The sequence below is a fragment of the Diachasmimorpha longicaudata genome, chromosome 2 (genome assembly GCF_034640455.1).
Source record: "Diachasmimorpha longicaudata isolate KC_UGA_2023 chromosome 2, iyDiaLong2, whole genome shotgun sequence".
Lineage (NCBI taxonomy): Eukaryota > Metazoa > Arthropoda > Insecta > Hymenoptera > Braconidae > Diachasmimorpha > Diachasmimorpha longicaudata.
In genome coordinates this window covers 11,613,991-11,634,583 of record NC_087226.1, presented here as the reverse complement: position 1 = coordinate 11,634,583, position 20,593 = coordinate 11,613,991, and the positions used below count along the sequence as shown (strand labels likewise).

General features: G+C 36.2%; 1 protein-coding gene across 3 annotated transcripts in view; it reads left to right on the top strand.

Moving 5' to 3' along the window:
* LOC135172005 (uncharacterized) overlaps positions 1–20,593 on the top strand; it is a 42,225-nt gene that overhangs the window by 10,912 nt on the left and 10,720 nt on the right. For 2 of the 3 annotated variants that reach the window (XM_064138397.1, XM_064138398.1), the window contains exons 2-5: positions 8,859–9,316; positions 16,771–16,913; positions 19,447–19,909; positions 20,075–20,398. In XM_064138397.1, the coding sequence (XP_063994467.1) occupies positions 9,287–9,316; positions 16,771–16,913; positions 19,447–19,909; positions 20,075–20,398 (960 nt within the window). In that variant the 5' untranslated portion in view covers positions 8,859–9,286. Of the gene's footprint in view, positions 1–8,858; positions 9,317–11,193; positions 11,320–16,770; positions 16,914–19,446; positions 19,910–20,074; positions 20,399–20,593 lie in introns of all 3 variants that reach the window. The other variant, XM_064138405.1, reaches the window with a different exon arrangement.

Below are 20,593 nucleotides of genomic sequence, written 5' to 3'. Positions count from 1 at the left end.
GTGGATTGCCTTTCGGCTGGCACTTGGTAAATTTGCCATCACAACATATACAAAAGGAAATTTTCCTATATTTATTGCGTAGATGTATTTCAATTAGTCATTCATTATGAAATTTGTGGTTTGGTTTGGGTATTTTGGAAGTGGACCGAATAATTTTTTTTTGAAACAGAAATATGTTGGAAACTAAATTTTCGGCGTTTCATGTACTCCGTAAAATTTTAATTACTTCAATCAGTGATAAAACATTCCTCTGAAATATAATTTTGATTGTTTCCTTGGCGCGTAACAATTTTGATTTGCGAGAGTATAATTTTCCGAGTGCGGCTGATTGACTAGGGGAGTGAGCTTTCCTGTTTCGATTTAATTAATATTTCGGAAATGAGAGGTGAACGAAAGTCTGACGGCGACGGTAAAGTGCTCCGCAAACTTCTGATTGAGCTCTTTAAAAAATAATCATTGTTCATTCATTCTGACGTTTTAACATTAACTTTAAACATTTTTCAATGCTAAATATTACTCGGGAAGAGATGATTGAAACAATATACCTATAATTGGAAATTAAACATCGATATTAATCATTGACGAGTCTTAAAATTGACAGTAATTTTCCATTATCGATACGGCTGGTTATTGAATTGGAATAACTGTCAGTAATTGATTTTTATATCAATTATTTCGTTTGAATAATATTATGCATTGTTTGTAGTGACAATTGATGAGTGTGGGATTTTTTAAATAAAATTTTCATTATTTCCGCCCCTTGGGATTTCATCTCCAGAAAATACCGGGCTCGTTTGTACCCAACGACAAGATGATGGTCCAATATCATCAAAAGTCCAATATATCCCCAAAACAAACGCTTGAGAACTCGTACGTTGCACACACGAGACGAGGTAATGCTTGCCAAGTGTCTCAGGAAGCTCGTTAACATCCATACGATCGCGTAATCTCAGAAGATAACGGGGGATACTTGAAGCAGTTTCAGGGTTAATCGTGCACCTCCTCTCATACTACCCACGTCCTTTAGCAAACGGGTATAATGTACACAGTGTGACGCAAACGTGAAACTTCTCACAGTTAAGGGAGTGGAGAGGCTCTACGAGTCCGATAAGTTTTCCAGTGTCGAAAGTCCTTCTACAATGTTGCCAACTTTTCACTAGTGCTTTAACAAACGATTTGGCGTCCTGGAGGATCCTCGAAGTAGTTCCGTCACAACAAATCACATCAAACTTTTTCATTTTTTTTTTGGTAGTTTCGCTTGTTAGAATTATCTGTTTTCCAATTTGTTTCCGAGTTTTGATCACACTATTTCAGAAAAATGTAGTTTAACTTATCTATCAATGACGCCAGGAGAGGACGGGGGAGGTGGATATGACCCTCGCGTGCAACACGCGACATCAACTAGTGAAAGTTACTGAGCGTTTCAACCCCTCATTTATGCTCAACGCGTATCTCACATCGTACCATGCGTACACTCACTGGAACCTTAGTGGGACGCATATTATTTTTTCTGCACGAAGTTTTTTCGATACTGTATTCATTTTTTTCGGGTTAGGGAGGGGAGAGAAATCGGGTCATTCATTCACCTACAAACATTGTTTTTTTTTCGGTTTTTTATATTTATCACTCGCGCATTTTCTTTACAAGCCACGTCACAGGGAAAGTGTTGAAGTCACTTCCCAATTTTCCCACGAATTTGGCAATAAATTTGTATGAATTTTTTTTCCAAATTATCAATGTCTTTGAATTCCCCCTTTAAATGAATTCAATTATCCTAATCTCGTATTGTTCACGTTCGATAACAGCACACGCCGATTGATATAACCAGAAGTGGACAAACAATTTGTAGTCATAATTTTATTTATCGTAAAAATGTAATAGTATTAATTTATTTTTTTATATCTGGTACATGAGACTAATTACAAGTACATCGATAATTCTATTCAAGTACTTTTCATCTTCCCAACGTCACGATTGTGATTAATGTAATAAAAATGATAAAACTTTTCCCAACTATTTTTTTTATCGTTCGTTAAAAAATATTATTCTCTATAATTCTTACGTGACACAAAGATTAAAAGGTGTTGGCATAGCAGGTGAACTTCTTCCTTGGCATCCCCCACTTTTTTTTTTTTCTACGTTCTCTACTTCGTTCTAGAGCAATTATGGGATTAAGTGGCCTCGTGCCCCCGTCGAAACACGTAGCCAGTTCACCCTGGTTCGTACCAAGTTTTTCTTCTGCCCTTCTCCTCTATTCCTCCTTTGTATTACTTTTTTTCTACGCGTTCACCCCTGCCTACGCGTATATATATGTATAAATATATGTGAATGTATATATGTGAGACACATTGGGTGCTATGAAGTGGAAGCTGAAGGGGCGGATATCCGCAGTGTTGCCTTTTTATAAGGGTCAAATGTTAAAGGACAGAATTTAAATGCGTTCTCGTAACATCGGCTGTGGTGATTGTTTTTTATTGTTTATGAATAACTGTTGCAAGAATCCAGTCTGTGCTTGCATTTTAATGAGTATGCAGAATTATTGAGCTTCTCAAAAGTTTTTATTCGCACTTTCTCGATTGGTTTTAATAATTTTTTTTTGTTATTTATTGGAGCATTCTGAAGGGGAGGTTCTCGCACGAGAAGATAACGAAGGAGTTACTTGAGGCATATAAAAAAGTTTTTGTCACTCAGTCCGAGAATTGCACTTTTCCTCGAATGTAGAATCGTAAAATATCCAGCAGAAGGAAATAATTTTTCATGTTTAATTTGATGACACTCACTATTGTCCAACAAAATGAACTAATAATGGTAATCATTGATAGGAATTAATACTGAGGGGTTGAAGGTACATGAAATATGTCTAATTGAATAGAAATTATTCCTATAGGAAATAAATTCTACCAGTGAAGCTATAATAATCTCAGGAAGATGGTCGTTGTTATCAAAATTCTCTCGTGAACAATTCCGGAACTTTTTTTATCAGTGAAATTTGATTCTTATCCAATTTTATTTCATTTATTTTTATCGGATGAATTGAGCTTTGTTAACTACCATTTGGATTTGGCTAGCTATTTTTTTTTTTTCGTTGCACTTTTTTTTTCGTTGAATGCACCGGTTGAATGCTGCGGGCCCTCGTAGTTGTGCGTCCGGAAAATGGTGGAGGAAGAGTTTATACGCGCACGTAGAATGGTAATTGGCAATTACCGAGTGTTACCAAAATTACGGCAATTTTCCTGTTGACGTTTATGGACGGTTGTCTCTGTGCATATGTCAAAAATGTTTCTTTTGTTTTGCAGAGTAGTGAAACAATTTTTTCCAGTTGAAATATTTGCTTTGTTCATTTTTTTCATTGAATTTCGTACACACCACTTGGGGAATTTATCCGATGCAAGTGAATTTAGAAAACAATTCTGAAGGTCCTCTGGCGATAATTACGGATTTCACTCACTACGGAAAACAAATGAGTCCAATTATAAGCGAATAAATGTGAGGTAAAAATTTACTCGCAGGTTTCACATTAACTATTTCATAAACTAATGCCATTAATATGATTTTATAATGGATATCTGGCATAATAACCCAATTTTCCTGACTCATGTGATTTGACTCTACGGTTTTGTCACCCTGAACAACCCTTGCATTCATCAACAAGCTCTTTCTCTGCGCTCTCTCGTGTAAATTAAACTTTTAAAGGAAATCAGGTCATTGTACTCGGGCTCATTTACTCACAATGTTTATCAATTATTGCGTAGAAAAATGAATTCATAAAGTCTGCAACATTCAGCTGACATTGTTAATGCAAGGTGGTAAGCAGATGAGTTCTTGTAAACACGTATAGAACGTGAAGAAGTTTATCCCCGTGATGCGCTTCGAGGCCCGATGTTATTCACGAGGGGTTGAAATTGTTGGTATACACGGGTGGCTTGTGTCTACATTGCACAAGCAAGCATTTCGGTCTCTACCAACGCGTACGGGGCGTGCCCTTTTCCCATCCCCCCAGCTTCCCCTCCAATTCTGTACTCGCTATATGAGGATGGAACGCGCGCATTGCCAGCGTTACTGTGTAATGAACGCTGTTTGGAATTTAAAGGGATGAAAAAAAAAATATTGAAGTTCGACTAGGCGATGGCAGTGGTGGAAAACAATAGGAAATCTATGGAATGTCGGACATGCCATCGTTAAAATTTAAAGGGCATGTCGGTGTAAAAATTCAATTCAATTTCCCGGTCAAAAGAATTTTCAATGAATTTCAATAATAACAATGAGGTGGGGAGGAGGGACATGTGTATTACGTGGAGAATTTAAAAATGCCCGGGATGGAATGAAGTCGTCAGCTGGATTGTATTGCGGTGTTGGAATAATGCCATTTCGTGGCTATCTATTGTTATTCTCGGGGGAGAAATATTATTTGAAAAAAAAAATTGAACCCCCGTTGTCGATAGATAACATAGATGATTTCAGGGATCCAAAAATATCGATAACTTTCAGCGAGAAATTCATTGAACATTTTGGAAAGTTAGAGGCGCTCGGCGACTCCCAAACCACGAAAATTTTAACTTCTCTCACTGGAGACGTGTGTTATGCGGTGGAATTCAGGGCATAGTAAAATTGACTCATTTCATTGACAAAGTTACCAACACTAAATTGCTATTTCAAAGCGGTACTCGGGTTGAAGATAGGATTTGAGGTTTCACAATAATTGATGTTGGTATGAGGTTTCTGCACGATCAAAATGAAATGATTGTCATCCAATCATAGAAGATTAATGCAGATTTACAACAGATGCATTATGAGTTATTCATGTTTTATTCATCATTTATTGAAATAATAAATTTCCCTAATGAGTGGTCCAGAATATGCCAGAATTTGTTTTATGATTTGTACGCGAGAACAATTTTTCATGATTTAAATACAATTTATGCGGCTACAGTTGACGTTGTAACAGCGTCTGAAGGCTTTGTCGATAAAAATGAAATGATTGATTACAGAATTATTCCCCTTTCCACCATACATTAATTAATAAATAAATTCATACAGTCATTTCTGTTACATAAATTTACCATTTGGAAACTATCAAATAACAGAATGGAAAGCAAAACAATCAAGGCATTCATTCAGCCAATGCTACGGCCGTCAGACGCCTAAGGCTTGTTTATGAAACCATTTGAATTAAACATGAAAAACTACCTTCTCCAATGCAAATGCGAAGTTCAACGATTGAAGCACACTACCACTATTTCTGTCTCAGCTCTTTCTCTCTCAACCCCCGTTTCCCTCGGAGTAAAATAAAGAAATATGTAACAAGAACCCTCTTAGATATGGTCGTTCGCTTCAAACATGGGAGTGAATTGCAATTATTTTTCCAGAAAGTTGAAATGAAATGAAACCCTCTCCAGCACATTCCTACCCTCTACCCGTCTCTTTTCTCCTAGTACTGCCACCATCGAAAGTTTTTCCTTAAAGTTTTTCTCTCTTTTCTCCACCCATTGGAGCAGACGACTCCATAGGGTGAATTTCCTTTATTTTTTCTCCTCCCTCTCGTCCTTTGCCACGAGTATACACATGGCACGTTTATGCCATGCATACCTTTCTATCCTGTGTTCTAGATCAAAAACCGTAAACTCGAGTTTTCTCGGGGTATCTCCATACGTTTCGTTTAGCACGCCTCGGAGAATTTTCACTGTTTGCATGCATACGATATTTTTATTTCTTTGTCTTGTGAATAATAACAGGAGTTTTCCAATTGTGGGAGTTAGGATTTTCCTGGATTCTTTTGAATTTCATTTCCTATTTTTATTGATTCACTAATCCTTATCATGGACCTTATCGTTCTACTCAGCAAAATGATGACTTTGTTGATCTGACAATTCACCTGTAGCCAAAGAAATCATCTAAATGATACTGACATGTAGGTGTCACATGATCTCAAATATTCCACTCTCATCGGTTGACATGAGAATGGAAAAAATAATTGCTACCCAACTTTTTTCGCATTTTCCACACATGATAACAAAAAACATTCCACTGAACTATGGAATAGTCAATAAAAAATAATCTATCATAAAATCAAATGTAATTTTTAGTTTATTATTTCGTAATTAATTCTCATCGCATTCATTCTCCACCAAAATTTGTTAATCCAGTTGGTTGAGACAGCGGGAGTTCCTGCCATAAAAGGTGTGCATATAGGGGGGGAGGGGGGTCGAACATTCACCCGTAGTCGGGACTAATTACCGCGTGCCCCCCCCCCCGTTTCCCCACATTTTCAGGTTCGTTCTAACCCCCGGAAGCAAATGGGGGAGGTCAAAGATACACATTCACCCTCCCCCATGCACACATATGCACTACACCCATACAACGAATTTAAATCATCGGGGAAATTTCATACCCTCGTGCAGCAACGAATTCAATATAATTTGTACACCCCTTACACATGACCACGAATTAATGAGCGTATTCCTTTATAATTAATTCACCTTTTTACATCTTTTTTTTCTTCATTTTCCATCCACTCCTCCTCCCCCCTTCTACTTTGGTGCAGTATCGATAACGCTTCAGCAGCAATTATCCGAGTAGTTTGCCTGTTATATTTCGTTGGCACTGAGTGGGTAAAAAAAAACTCGTAGACATATACGAAGGGGTGGTGGGGTAGGGGAGTAAAAGTCACTAAAGTTTCGTGCAGATAGCCAATTAACATGGTGATCTGCTGGGCGAGTGCGAGAAGTGCATGAGAAAAGTGCAGAAAACGTTTAACGGGAAAAAGATTGGCGGTAAGGGAGGGGTGAAGGGAAGTTGAATGAAAGTATTACGTAACAGTTATGTTAGTTCATTTTTTATTTCTTTTTAGTTAGTTTTGCTCGGGTGGGAAATGGTAAAAGGTCACTGAACCGAAAAAACAACAGTTTATTTTAATTTTTTTTTGGTTGTTTTCTAGTCATAACGATGGCGGGTGATTTTATGAGATAATATGACAATAAGTGAGGGTGTTTGGCTAAAAATTGGAATAATAGAACATTTATCGAAATTTTGGAGACTTCTTTTAATGGTGCAAAAAGGGAAATTCTTCAATTGATTTGAAAATAATTCCCTCTTGCAAATCCGTAAATATTAAAAGCTACAAAGCGAGCAACTCAACGAACATTTCCTTTGAAATAGCCGGTTTCCTAAATAAAAGCATAATTAACAAAGATGTAAAAGTGGAATTTTAATTTCTCACATTTCGTCTTTTTTAATTACTTTTTTTGTTCAATAAAAATAGAAATAGCTCTTGTAGAAATGTGAAAATTAAGGTGCAGAAATCTCTAAAAGTCGAGGAAAGTTCGACCATGAGGAGTAAAAAAAATGTGTGCACGAGGGGGAGATGAAGAATGGAATGAGGAATGAAAAAGGATAGAGATAATGCTGGTGACCTGCGGGATATTTTGCTCTTGGCACACTTACAAGTGGTGTGGGGGGGATGGCAAAAGGGGCGAGAGGAGAAGATCGAAGAGTCTGTGAAGGCTGATAGTACAGGGAGGAACGGGGATGAGTAGGACTTCTTGGCTTGAAGAACAATGAAATTAAATAGGGTGAATTGTTTTATTCATTTTAGATGGGATGCACGAGTGAAGAATTGCAAAGATACGAAATATCAGCTTACTGTGTTCTTTTGTGATAGGGGATGAAGCATCGATGCCTGGAACATTGTGGAGCTTCGATTGATGTCTCAAATTATTGGACATTTTTCATTATACTCTGTGTTAATATGAGAGCAGAGTGCTCTCTCGATAATCAATAAACTTATCGGGGAATTTTCCAACTTGGCTTTATGGGAAAAATGAGGAAATGCATCTTTGGAATGTTCTTTATTAGATTTTAAAGCTGCTCATAGGGAGTAAACGATGGAAAATTGAGAAATTTGTTACATTTGATATTTTGAGTAACGTTGCATTTATCAGGGCAACGAAATTATCACTTTTAGCTCATTATTTTGGATATATCACTCGAATACAGCTATTTTTAAATTATACTTAATGTTTATAATATGCCCCAGCTGTTAATACAACTCTAACCAACTGTACTAGACAGTTTCGGAGATAATAGGTAATGAAATGCGGGCGTCTAGCACGCGAGGTTACAGACCAAATAGGGGCTATGGGTTTCTACGAAATCAATGTTTTTCATCTTATGAGAAAATCGTTCATATAGTTATTGAAAATTCATAACATGCCAATATGATTGTGCCATTGACTAGTCAATCACAAAACGAAATCGACCTGAAGAGAGCCAGAGAGTTGTCTGAGAGTGTACATAAATATTGACAATCATATAATTGACAGAAAGCACATATTCATTAAGTGCGGAAATTTCTTTTAATCTTTCTACCCAGCAATGAGTCTGCTGCAGCACTTCGTAGAGTGCAGACGTCTCCTTTTCGTGCCATGTTCATAAAAGAAGATAATTAAAAGTGAATTCACTGAATTAACAAAATGTGAGCGCAGAAAAAAATTAAGAACTTGTGAGAATCCATTAAGTTGTTTTCATTTTTGTAGAGAAATCCTCAGGAATGAATTTTCGGGGGATGTTTTTAGAATACATCCCTAGATCACTATTTTCTTTCTCTTTCTTATTTTTCAGAGATCACCTTTACAATAGTTCGTATCAATTGAAAAAAAAATTAACCAGCTGTACTACAGTACTAACAGTCGAGGAAATGTTAACTAATGAAATGCGAGTTTCTGACACGCGAGGCATTGACCAAACGGGTGTTATGACCCCCTTCGGACCCCTTTCTTCTGTCTAATGATAAAACTATTCTTAGGGTGTTTAGAAAAAAAAATTAACCATGTTTAATAACATATTTTTTTTTATAATTACAGGAACTCGAGTCGCCGATGTTCCTGTGAAGGCATTACCCCTTGGAGGTATTTCAAATGCAGAAAGGAAATAAAAAAATCATCAAACTAAAGATCATCGTAAATAGTGACTGAAGTAGTGGTAAATAAAATAAAACTGGGAGACTCGATCTCGGAAGTAGGACATAGCGGGCGTGTGACACTCGTGGGTGATAGCTGATGTCCGCCACGAGTCCTGCCCCTGTTGCTCCTGGATGGTGCTTGTGGGCACAAAAAACGGCACGTCCAAGTGTCATCACAACGGCCGCCATCATCAAAGTGCTTAGGTTACCACCGGGGCTGTCGCAAGGGCGATCACCCTATCGTTGTAAAAAAATATTGAATAATCATTATTATTCGAGTTACCAGCGGCTGTTCGACAGAAAACACTGCTGGATACGCCATTGCTCTGAATGTCTTCGCACATCCAAAAAGCGTGCTTGGTAAGACATTACCACATTATTTATTAATTAACCGATTGATATCAAAACATTTTTCCGTTCAATAATGCTTACTTCTTCTGTTTACTATCCGACTAAAATATTCATTCGCAGCACTTGCTATAGTCTCTAAGTCGGGATTAAGAAGACTGGGAATGTTTAATCCACTCGATTAACCCCTCACGGACGGGGCCTTATTGATTTCAAGTGTGTTGTATGCCTGGTCTGGTTGTATCACTTTGTCTGGTTATATCACTTTTCCTAGTTTTGGAACCAATCCATTTTCAAAAGACACGTTCTCATTTTCGTGGGTCGATACGACCTCTGGTACGTGAGGGGTTAATTCGGTATCGAAATGATGAACTCTAATTAATGAAATCAGAGATTGTTGTTGATGGTTCATTCATCACAGAAGCAAGTGATTCATTAAATGACGAAAAAACAGATTTCTTGGGTCGAAAGAATTCTTTGGCTATTAACTTGTTTCTGATATACACGGACAGGAAGAAAAAGTTTAATGAACCAACAAATTGTAAGATCTAATATTGCATTGTTCAGTGATTTGTGACAGTTTTATTCATTAACTGTCCAAGCCAAAAGTTTGCGAGAACAATTTGTTTGATTCTAGAAATTTATTCTTTCGCTTCGTATTTCAAAGATAATTTTTAATAGACTCCGCTTGTATCAATCCAAAGTTCCAATGAAAAATATTCCTCGAAGTTTTGTATTCAAAATGATTGATCCTTTTACTAGAGCATCAGTCCTTACGAAATCCACTTGTTCAATTTTCATAATAATTGATCTTCACTAGCTCCTTTATGAAGCTTCTGATTAGCATCCGCTGCCCTTAAAATTCCAATTAAAATCGCACCTTCATTGTTCCATCACTTTTTGTAGTGATTAAAAATTATCTGATGAAAAAACAAAATCATTTCTCCTTTAATATCTGAAATTTGTTGCTGTAACCCTCGAACTTGTTTACCATAATCATATTAAAGCTCCTCAAATTCAATAATAAAAAGAAAGAAGTAACAGTTTAGTGTGCCCTCTCCCAAGTAAACGTCAGTGAATGGGAAAAGTTACGTTAAAGTGCTCAATTCCACCCCGTTCCCTCTTCACCTCTCCCTTCTGGATTCTCCTATTTGAGCACGTTATACGCCGCTCCCTCTACCCTTCCCCTATTCTGTCCACCCACCGCAACTCTTCATCCCTCGCAGCTCGAATTTTTGGGTGTTAGTTTCCCCAGACACTAACGATCCAGTTGTTGAATTGTTCTGTTCTTACTGAGAATACGTTGAAGGAAGGGACGCAAGGCGTCTAATAAATTCAGTTTCCCTTCGACTGTTACCTGACTCACTTCCGACCTCTCACGCTCCGTTATCCCTGACTGATGGAAGGCCTGGCAGTCTTGTTCTGTATTAAATGCAGAGTCAGAGCACTTTCCAAGATCTCTGATTGTCACTTATTCATTTTTCATACTTCGAGGAATGAATTGAGCCAATTTACCAAAGTATTTGGCTCCATTATTCATTATCATAACTTCAAACTCTCTGAAACTTCCCATTACCTCTTGATAAACTTCGAAGAAAGAGAAACAGAGATGGAGAGAGAGAGAAACGGCGCGAGACAGAGAGAGAAAAATAGAAATGAAAGACATTTCTCTCTAGACTTGCTCATAATGCTCTCCTCCCTGTGCAATCAATAGACCAATAATTTTTCATCAATTTTTCAATTGACTCAGAAGATATTAAAATGAGGTAAAATATGAATTTGGCTGACTGCCAAAGCCAACAAATGCATATAAATTATTTCTCAGTGATCAAAGTTGACCATGAAGAGATTAAATTCAATGAAAATTTTCCTGTTATGTTCTTTTTTAGCGTAAAGTCGCGAGAGGATCAGCTGGCACATACGATGGATTATCGTCGTAGTGTAACAAGACAAGATTTTATACATCAACGGAATATAACCACGATACAATCAGCATGATAATGTTACCTTCCTCGGTAGGCATTTTTTTTGTTTCTTCTTTATTTTACACATTTATACTTTTCTTTTATTTTACGCTGAGTTGTTGTTCCTCAATGATGAGTAGTGTTGTTGATGTATTTCGAGAAAAATCGTAAGATTTGCGGACTTAACAATTGATGTTGATTCCGTTGTTTTCCATGTTTTTGTGAATTTCCTGTTAGATTTGTTCACTTCAGCAATGTTGCAAGTCAATATTTATGGACGAATTGGAGTGGAAGAGGATTGAATCGATCATCATGGATTATATTCTTGTTGAATACGAATGAAACCGGTTATTCACATATTTTTCAATCATATTTCATTCGTTATTTATTATTTTGTGCATATCTGTTGAAACAGTGAATTCAAAGGGAAATGTCAAAAGACTTATTGTGGAGAATTTCAGACTCTACGAATTATAAGTTCTAATATTCTTCTGTAAACCAATGATTCACAATGAGGGAATAATAACCGATTATCTTACGACTAGGTTGTCCAACCAAATTGATCATCTTGTTGGAAATGACAGGCTTGATCCAAGAATTTATAAAATTATTTAAATATGAACACTTCATAATGGAACTAACAGGTTTCTATATTATCCCAGACCTATCATTTGGGCAAGTTTAGATTTTTGGATGACACAGTTCACACTGTACGAGCGATTCTGTAAACTATCTGTCTATTTGCATGACCGTTATACATAAAAAGGTATAATTAAATATTAATGCACCGAATTAAAAAATTCTGGGGCATACCCGGGTCCGGGCTCATTGATCGTTTTTTCAGTTTTTTTTTTCATTTTTTTCGTATCGAATGGGAAGAAGAAAATAGTTTACAATGAAGAACAAAGCTTCGATCGAGTGCACTAGGAGCTAACGTATTGGGAGAATGCACAAGTCATGAGAACTAAATTCTCCAGACATTCTTGAAATATGATCTCCGCTTGCTCTCAATCATAATGAGTTTGAAGAAAAGAAATAAATCCAATTTCCTTAGTTGAAATTTCCTTTATCGTTTTGGGAATATTATCTTTTAAAAAATAGTATTCTTTATGCTGAAGAGCACTTATTCTGTATTTGAAATCGATCGCGAATTTATCTGATATTAATGGTTCTTAGCTCAAGAGATCGTTCTTGTGATATTCGATCGTTCTATTTCCATTTAAGGAATCAATTCGCAAATATCTTAATTTATAACTGCAGAGAGGAATTCGGAAACTCTTCGAGCGATGAAAATTCTCCAGAAGTAGGTTTTTCGGTGCCTTCTTCTAATAATCGACGAAAAAGGGTCAAAAATGAGTTGAATTCGTTTATTGATTATTTCGGACATATTTTCAAAATTATTAGCTTCAAAGAAAAATATCGAAAATATTCCCTACCAGATACAGAAGAGACTTCATCTTGAAGAGGTTCTCTCAAAAAATATAAACATTTTTGAGACTGTCATCATTTCATTTGCTCTACTTTTCGGAAAGATATAAACAAATCCATCAAGTCACCTGCTGTCGCTTCATTAGAGAGAAATTGTCATTTAACCTTCTCTAATCAGCACCGTCGCTAAAGCATGGCCAACCCGATATTACACATTTTATCTCAATCCAGATGTTGACAATAGCAGTTTCTCTCAGCAATTACAATTCAACCGAGACAGGTTGAACACATCAAACCCACATACCATCCCTACCTATCGTATCCCACCGCCCTCTCTCCCACCCGAAACTTGTCAAACATCGAGCCCAGAAGTTTCTGGGCACACGGCACACTAGTGGAAAATCATGGAACAGTTAAACTCCATGTACCAAACGAGTATAAACCCTTCAGAGGGCAATTCAACTCTGAATACATTTTGCCAGTTGAACTTCCGTTTCCTTATTTTCACTAGTCTCTGTTGCTTTCATTTCTTGGATGATCACTGATGAGGTGGTAACTGGGGGGTGAGAGGTCGTCTCCATACCATACGAATCTTGATTATGATGGTTTTGCCGGATATTGATTATCGATTAGCAAAGTACACATTGGCATATTCGTGGAATTCTCCCAATAACTATCTTCTCTTGTGCCTTGACCAAAATGGCCAATGCCCATAAATTTTCATTAGCCTTTGGTCACTAGTGTCAATATGAGAGATTTATTTCCCATGGATGGATTTTTATAGCTTTCATTTTAATGGTACTGTGATGTTGCGGAATATTTTGGTGCACACGTTGATGTGTTCAAGGACTTTATTGACTGATCTTGATTCATTTTTCTGTATTTTTTACGGATTTGTAGATTGCTTTTTGTGAATATCTCTGGAATAAAAAATTTTATGAGGTATTGTTTGTTTTTTCTTCTCTTTTTGATATTTTCACAAGTTGGAAAATACTATTCGGTGAATTTCTGCGAGCCAAAAGGGCTTTTATCATCTGCACAAATGGTTTCTAGATTTTTTTTTCTTGAACTTGTTCTTTTGAAAAAATATTCTGCACTTGAACTTTTGACTCGTCTATTATCGATTATTGATGACCTCGTTAGTAGTTATGCTGGGGAAAATGCCAGCCAACCTCTTTGCAGGAGAGCTAATGACCCACAAAAAAAAAGCTCTCTTGATATTTTTCATTGAAGCTAGTAGATACAGGAATATTTTTAAAGAAATATGCATGAATTCTGTTATCATTGTTTATCGTCGCAGATTAGCTCAGTATTCTCTTGAATATTTGTTAACCGTTGTTGGTATTCAATCGAAAAAAATAGGAATACTCTCCTAATCCTGTCTATGCAATTGTGGTAACCGCAAACGTATATTTTAACCACAAATCCCGCACGCGTATCTGTAAATTTGTTGGGAATTCATGGACCAAATACCGTTTGCATATAGGAATAACCCGAGGAATATCTCCCTGTGTGAGATATATCTGTTTGTGGGCGCCTCTGAGTTATGGAAGAGTGAGAAGCACTCATGGAAATCCAGGGATGTAGAACTTTTCCAAGCCTCCAAGCATTCATCTCGCATTATTTCGTGCTTCTATTTTTTTTTCCACTCCCTATTCCCCTTTATTCTACCTTTTTCTTTTGTTCTTGTTTTAATGGCGCACCTATTTGTGAACAAACAAGTAAAGAATGAATCGCAAGTTGAACTTTTTGCAATCACACTTACAGTTCGACACCATTCACATGTCTTTTCTTGGATTTCTTTTCTTTCGTCGAATGATCGTTCCATTCTTTAATATTTGGATTAGTCAATATTGTCATAGTCTCGGTGGATCATGTTATTTATGAACTGTTCAATAAAAGAAAAGTCATAAAATTGGGATTACTGAGCTGCGGAAATGAATCGTTTGTGCGAAAATGTACATTAGAATGCTAAAACTTCGCAAGGATGGTTTTAACTAAAACTAAAAAAGAGATATTACGGTAGTTCAGGAATTTTGCTGCCAAACACTCCTGATGAGTTTACTATGTTCGGTTTAATGTAAAAAACTTCAGAAATGGGGCAAGGGGGTTTATTATCGATGGAAACTTTAAATGTGTCCCTCATGAGACCATTTTCAATGATTAGGTGTGTTTTATACTTTTAAAACGACACCTTTTGCAGCATCAACAGTTATAGTTGCAGTTGTAAAATATGACCAATGATTAATTAAAAAATTACTCAATACAACTTTCCATCAGGCTTGGGCTTCCAAAACAGAATTACCTTTAGCGGCAGGTTGATATCTGGTGGCGTATTTCCATCATCAAAATGAGGATTTCAACTACAAAAAAGCGTCTTTGACTGGGACCATAAAAACGTAAATTAAGTTTAAACAAAGAGACGTCTTTTACGTTTTACGCAGCGTAGGTCACGCTCAGTAAATCCTAAGTGACAATCTTAATAGGAACCTATTTTACGATTTACTTACGCGGTATTTTCCAAAGCATTGCTGCCCTTTTACACTTTGGTTACTTGTTATTAATTTATAATCCTGATTGAAAAGCAAAGCAATAAAGGCGAGTATATAAAGGACACCAGCTGAAGATTAGTTCCATTCTTGGTAATTGGTTTCATCTATAGCCTTCCCCTGGAACAATTTTCCAACCTAGAGTGGAAAGTACTGTGCACTGTCGGTTTTACTTCGGAGCGTATGTTACATTATTTGCGGTGCCCTCTAACTGAATTATACCTGAAGATCAGGAGATTGTGTGGTTGTCGGGGATATTATTCTGGTAGACAACTGGATACTTACGATCTCCCCGAAATACTCGTGGAAATGCTCACCAGTGCGATGTATTCCAACATAATTAAAGTCATTTCAATTAGTACGGATCTCAATCTTACGTCAGTCATGTTAAATTTACGGTGTAATTGATAGAATTGGGCTGTGGGCAAACATATCCTATTTTCTGTGCTCAGATCGGTAAAATTATAATTCGGGAATCCCATTACTTATTTGAAATTCTTTTAGATTATTTTACAAACGATAATCAATGAGAGATAATTGAAATTCGAATTTTTACTTTTTATTACGTTATTACTCGGTAATTTCCATTAAAGTTTGATGATTTCGGAGATAATATTCAGTGAGTTTTTGAATTTATAATGATTCAATTAATGTTCAATATGCCGTTTTGAGTTTCCATTACAGTGTCGATTCCCATCTCAATAAAAATCATTAAGCATCAATTGTTTGTTGGATTTTATCAGAAAATATTTGGTCTGAAGTAATGATTAAGCCCGGCCCCGATTTTAGGGTAATGACGTAGGACAGGGGGATGGCCGATAATTTTATTTAAAAAATGAAGAGATCAGAGAGGCGATTGCTGATTGTTGACTAAATTCTAAAATAGTCGGGGAAAATAGATGGAAAAATTCATCAAGCAAATGGTTACACTCTGGTGATCACACAAGTTGAATTGAATTCTTTCAACAATTAGAATGAGTTACGTTTTACATTCTTGTTCAATCAGTAAAGTGTTCTCTTTTCCCACGTAACACGAATAATAAATTTCAGTAATTCATTAAATATCGTCTGCCTCAGGTGTTGGGATAATAAAATTCTTGGGAAATGGTGAGCATGTTCGGGGGTCACGTAACTATATTGTTATTATTTTGGGAATGCGGTTGGAATGGGTCGGTTTAGGGGGACTATGACTAGAGCTTTTTTGACTCCGATGTGGACTGCACTAAAAGGTGAAAATTACGAGAATAATCTTTCAATTCCTCATTGAATATAAAATACCCGAAAAATCTGATGTAACATAAATTGTATGACTAATTCACTTCATCATTTTTATGACTCATTAACTTAATAATTCCTCTCAAAAAAATGTCTTTTCACATTTCCCTGCAAGTCTACAACCTTCAGCGATATTCACAAAGTAATTTGCTAAATCTCTTCCACTTCTCTGATTGAATCAATGTGTTCAACGAAAATTCAAACAGTTCGGTAATTCTCCGAATGTACATGGTAGTAACACTGATTTCAGGGGCTTGAAGCGACATTGAGTGACAGCAAAAAAAAGTACGGCGACAAGGTGAATGCACTCCTGTCTGCCTGGACGCAAGTCACCAATTACATTCCTACCGCAAGCCCAGAAGACACTCAGAATCTAATAGAATGGGTCCACAAGTGAGTAAAAACATCTGTTCATTTTCCTTTGAGTGGAAAAATTATCTAGTTTTGAAGATATACGAAAATGTCCTCTTAGATCTCAATTTTTATTTAGTGTACTCGTCAATAATTTTCATTACGAAAATTCCTGTTTGTAATACAAATATGCCAAGGGGGCGATTTGCAAAGCCTATTAGAGAAACAATTTCATTGGAAAGGAAATTGGTAATTTATTAGTAAAAGGAAATATAAGAAAGTAAAAACGCAATTACTCGTTTTTTCTTTTGTTGACCTGTGATTTCTTTTTCGTTTGGAAAGCAAAGAGAGAAACGGTACAGGCACGTTGCTTTGCATTGGTGAAATTGGTTGCAGCTTAAAAGAGACAAAAGGGTGGAGAGGAAAAAGGAATGAAAGATTGAATTATCGTTCTATTTGATATGCTAATTCCATGAATCCAATTAAATTATGCAAAAAGCCGCATCTAGTGCTCCATTCAGGCTTACTGCATAGCATCCGGAAAATAAGAATTCATATAAATCCTTCGTTGTTATTTTTCTTCATTTTTTAAATAGGCTCTCTATTTAAAAAATCTACTCTCTATTTTCATTCCCTTTGGATTTTAAAATTTCATTGTAAATTGAAAGCGCGGAAGACGTACTCAAAATTAATTACGTTTTCATTATTATCAAGCCTATTGTTTTCAATCTTTTTTCATCACCTGGAACTGACCGAAATATGTGGTGCAGAGGCAAGTTATGCGTATTTTTATGTAGAAACATCTTTGTTATAGTAAGGAAGTAACGCATGGTTTGCTTCACAATGAGTTAAAATCAGGCTCATTCCTTTTGTTATTTTAAATTTCAACTCCTCAGTCGAAGAGAAATAAAGATAATATTTGAAACTCACGGGAAAAAATGGCCTCCGCCTGTTATTTTGTGGAACTTCAGGAGAAACATTAAGCCATGGGAATTCATTTTACTCCTAATCTAATCATAATCTATACAAACAATCTTACCTCCGTTTTCTCCTATGATTATTGTTCCGAAAATGTTAATTTCCGGGTGGAGTTCATAAAAAAATTGAAGGGACTTTCTGTATACATGTATTCCAATCCCACAACTATTTTCGTGCATGGAGCTCTATTAATAGCTTTGATTTTTTGTGTTATTTCAAAGTAGATCGAAGCCTATTTTTGAACCACCAGTGAGAATTCTCCCGCCATGAAAATTCAATATGGGATTTTTCCCGGTAGGACAACGAACTACCAGTGGTGTCTGATTTTAAACTTTTCGTTTGCATTACCCCCAGGATTGGAAATAATATTTTACACTCAGAGTTGAACCGAATTTTCTATAGAACGGTATTTATTCCAAAAACGTTGAGCTTCGAATATTAGCAGGTACAAAAATTTTTTCGTCGTGAAAAATAATATCTAACGACTCATAAAAATACTTTCTTCTTGAGGGAAATTTTAATGATGTTGAATTCTAACTTGAGTGAGTGTAAGGAATTGATTCATGATCTTTCAAAAATGACTACTCTTTACCAGGACGATGGTTAGTTTAAAGCATGGAATTATTTATTCTTCTGATTTCTGTCTAGATTTTAATTTTTCTCTAACGTCTAACAAATTATTTTCTCGTGACAGGGCGTGTTGTTTTCATATCTAAATTTACTGTTATCAATAATCCTTGATTATTGAATTAGTTTTAAAACAACCAGAATGTTTATATTTATGTTAACTTTCTATTGAAATATATTTTGCATTTTAATCTTCAACATGAACGTTACGTTGAAGTTAATTAAAACAAAGTTTATTCTTATGAATACTTTGCTCCAGGCATTGCATTCGACCATGACTGATGGTATTTCCTCCTCAAAAAGTGCACTTCCTTCGCGAAAATAATTAACTGTAATACTCAAAAGCTAGCAGTGATATTCGAACAAATGAAAACTTTTCTGTGAGAATATTTCCGGCTGAGTATCAAATTCCATCGCAATTTCGTTTCCCCTGCAATGACTAAAAACAAGTAGGATTTTCATTGCTATTGTTCTCAAATTTATATCCCCACGTTGAAGTTCATATAATTCTGAGAACCTAGCAAACATGCTCCATTCAGCGAAACGTGACGTGGGACTGGTTCTATATTGACTTGATAAATAATAGTCTGTCCTAAGCAACAGTCGTAAACATTTTACGTACTAAATCCGACAGACGTAAATATTTTAAAAACTTCGCCACTGGTTAAACGTAACGTGGCATAAAAAAATAGAAAACGTCGAGCTCGGCATTTATAAAAAAAAATACGACAAATTGATTATCGAGAAAGACATAAAACATATACATGGACATGGTTGGTAATCTTTCTATCCTGACCCCTGGATCCAAAGGTACTCATCTTGACAAAAAAAAATTTTAAATTTATATTTTAAATATTACGATTCCAGCATTTTTCAATACAGAAAATACCAACAATAAATAGTTCTTTAACGCAAATGAATAGTCACAAATATATGAATATAAATAAAACCCATTTTTTTATAATTTCAGACACACCCTGGATCTTGTACTACGCGGGGAGTGGCCAAAATTGACACAAGCAACAAAGACTCATCTAGGTGTAACTCTGCAGAGGTGTGCAAATCATCTTGCTCAACACCCTGCAGCAGCAATATGTACATCACTGATATCATTCGTACACAATCCATGGTCAAATCCAGTATTAGTGAAAATAATTAGCCGCACATCGGACGAGGACAAGAATTACGATGTCGAGGATGAGGAGGAATTTTGTTGTTCGGAAAAGGGTGAATTATTAGTAATGAGACTTAGAATATTATGTGAGGAGCGGTGCGAGGACATAGCAATACATCTTGCTGCTGCTTGCGTTCGTACTTTGAGGAGGAGCGAACGATTGCAGGCGTTGTCGGATACTCAGCACGTTCAGTACATGATTGATCTATACATTGTTATACTGTACAAATTAAAACGCACTAAAGATATACTCGCTCAAGTAAGTTGATATTTTTACTCAATTAGTTTTAATTAGTTATTTGAAGGCATTAATCAGATCGATTGAAAAATATCATGAAGACTAACTTTTATGTTTTTTCATAATATCATGGAATAATTGGAAAAGTTGAATTTAACGATAAAAATCTTTCTATGAAAATCACAGTTAAAATTAATGGACTTCAATGATGGACTGGGGATACTCCAGAGATTAAGCGGTGAGAAACCAACAAAGTACAGAACTGCGCGTATTTGGAGACTATCGCCTAGAGCAGCCGAAGTTGTTGCACAGTATTTGGCAACAGCGGGCATGGTGGGATCCATTTCTGATATTGGGGGTAATGTACTGGAGGAGATTTTCAATTCATGGGCTAAATTGTATTCCAAAAACTCGACACAGTCAACACTGCCGGAGATGATCAGAAAATTAATTGAGCCAGCCGAAAGTGCTCAGCACATCTACCTATTCTGTGCTGTGCTCTTAAAGCATGTGAGTACAATTATTAATTAAATGCAATTTTGAACATCAAAAATGAATGAACAATTAGGGAATTTGAAATAATTGTTCACAAGTTGTCCTCTGATCGCATGTCATCACTTCCCCAAAAATCCTCTTTAAATTAATTCCCAAACTTCCTAGGTAACCCCGAACCATTAATTCAATTCCCCTCACCTTCCAAAATTC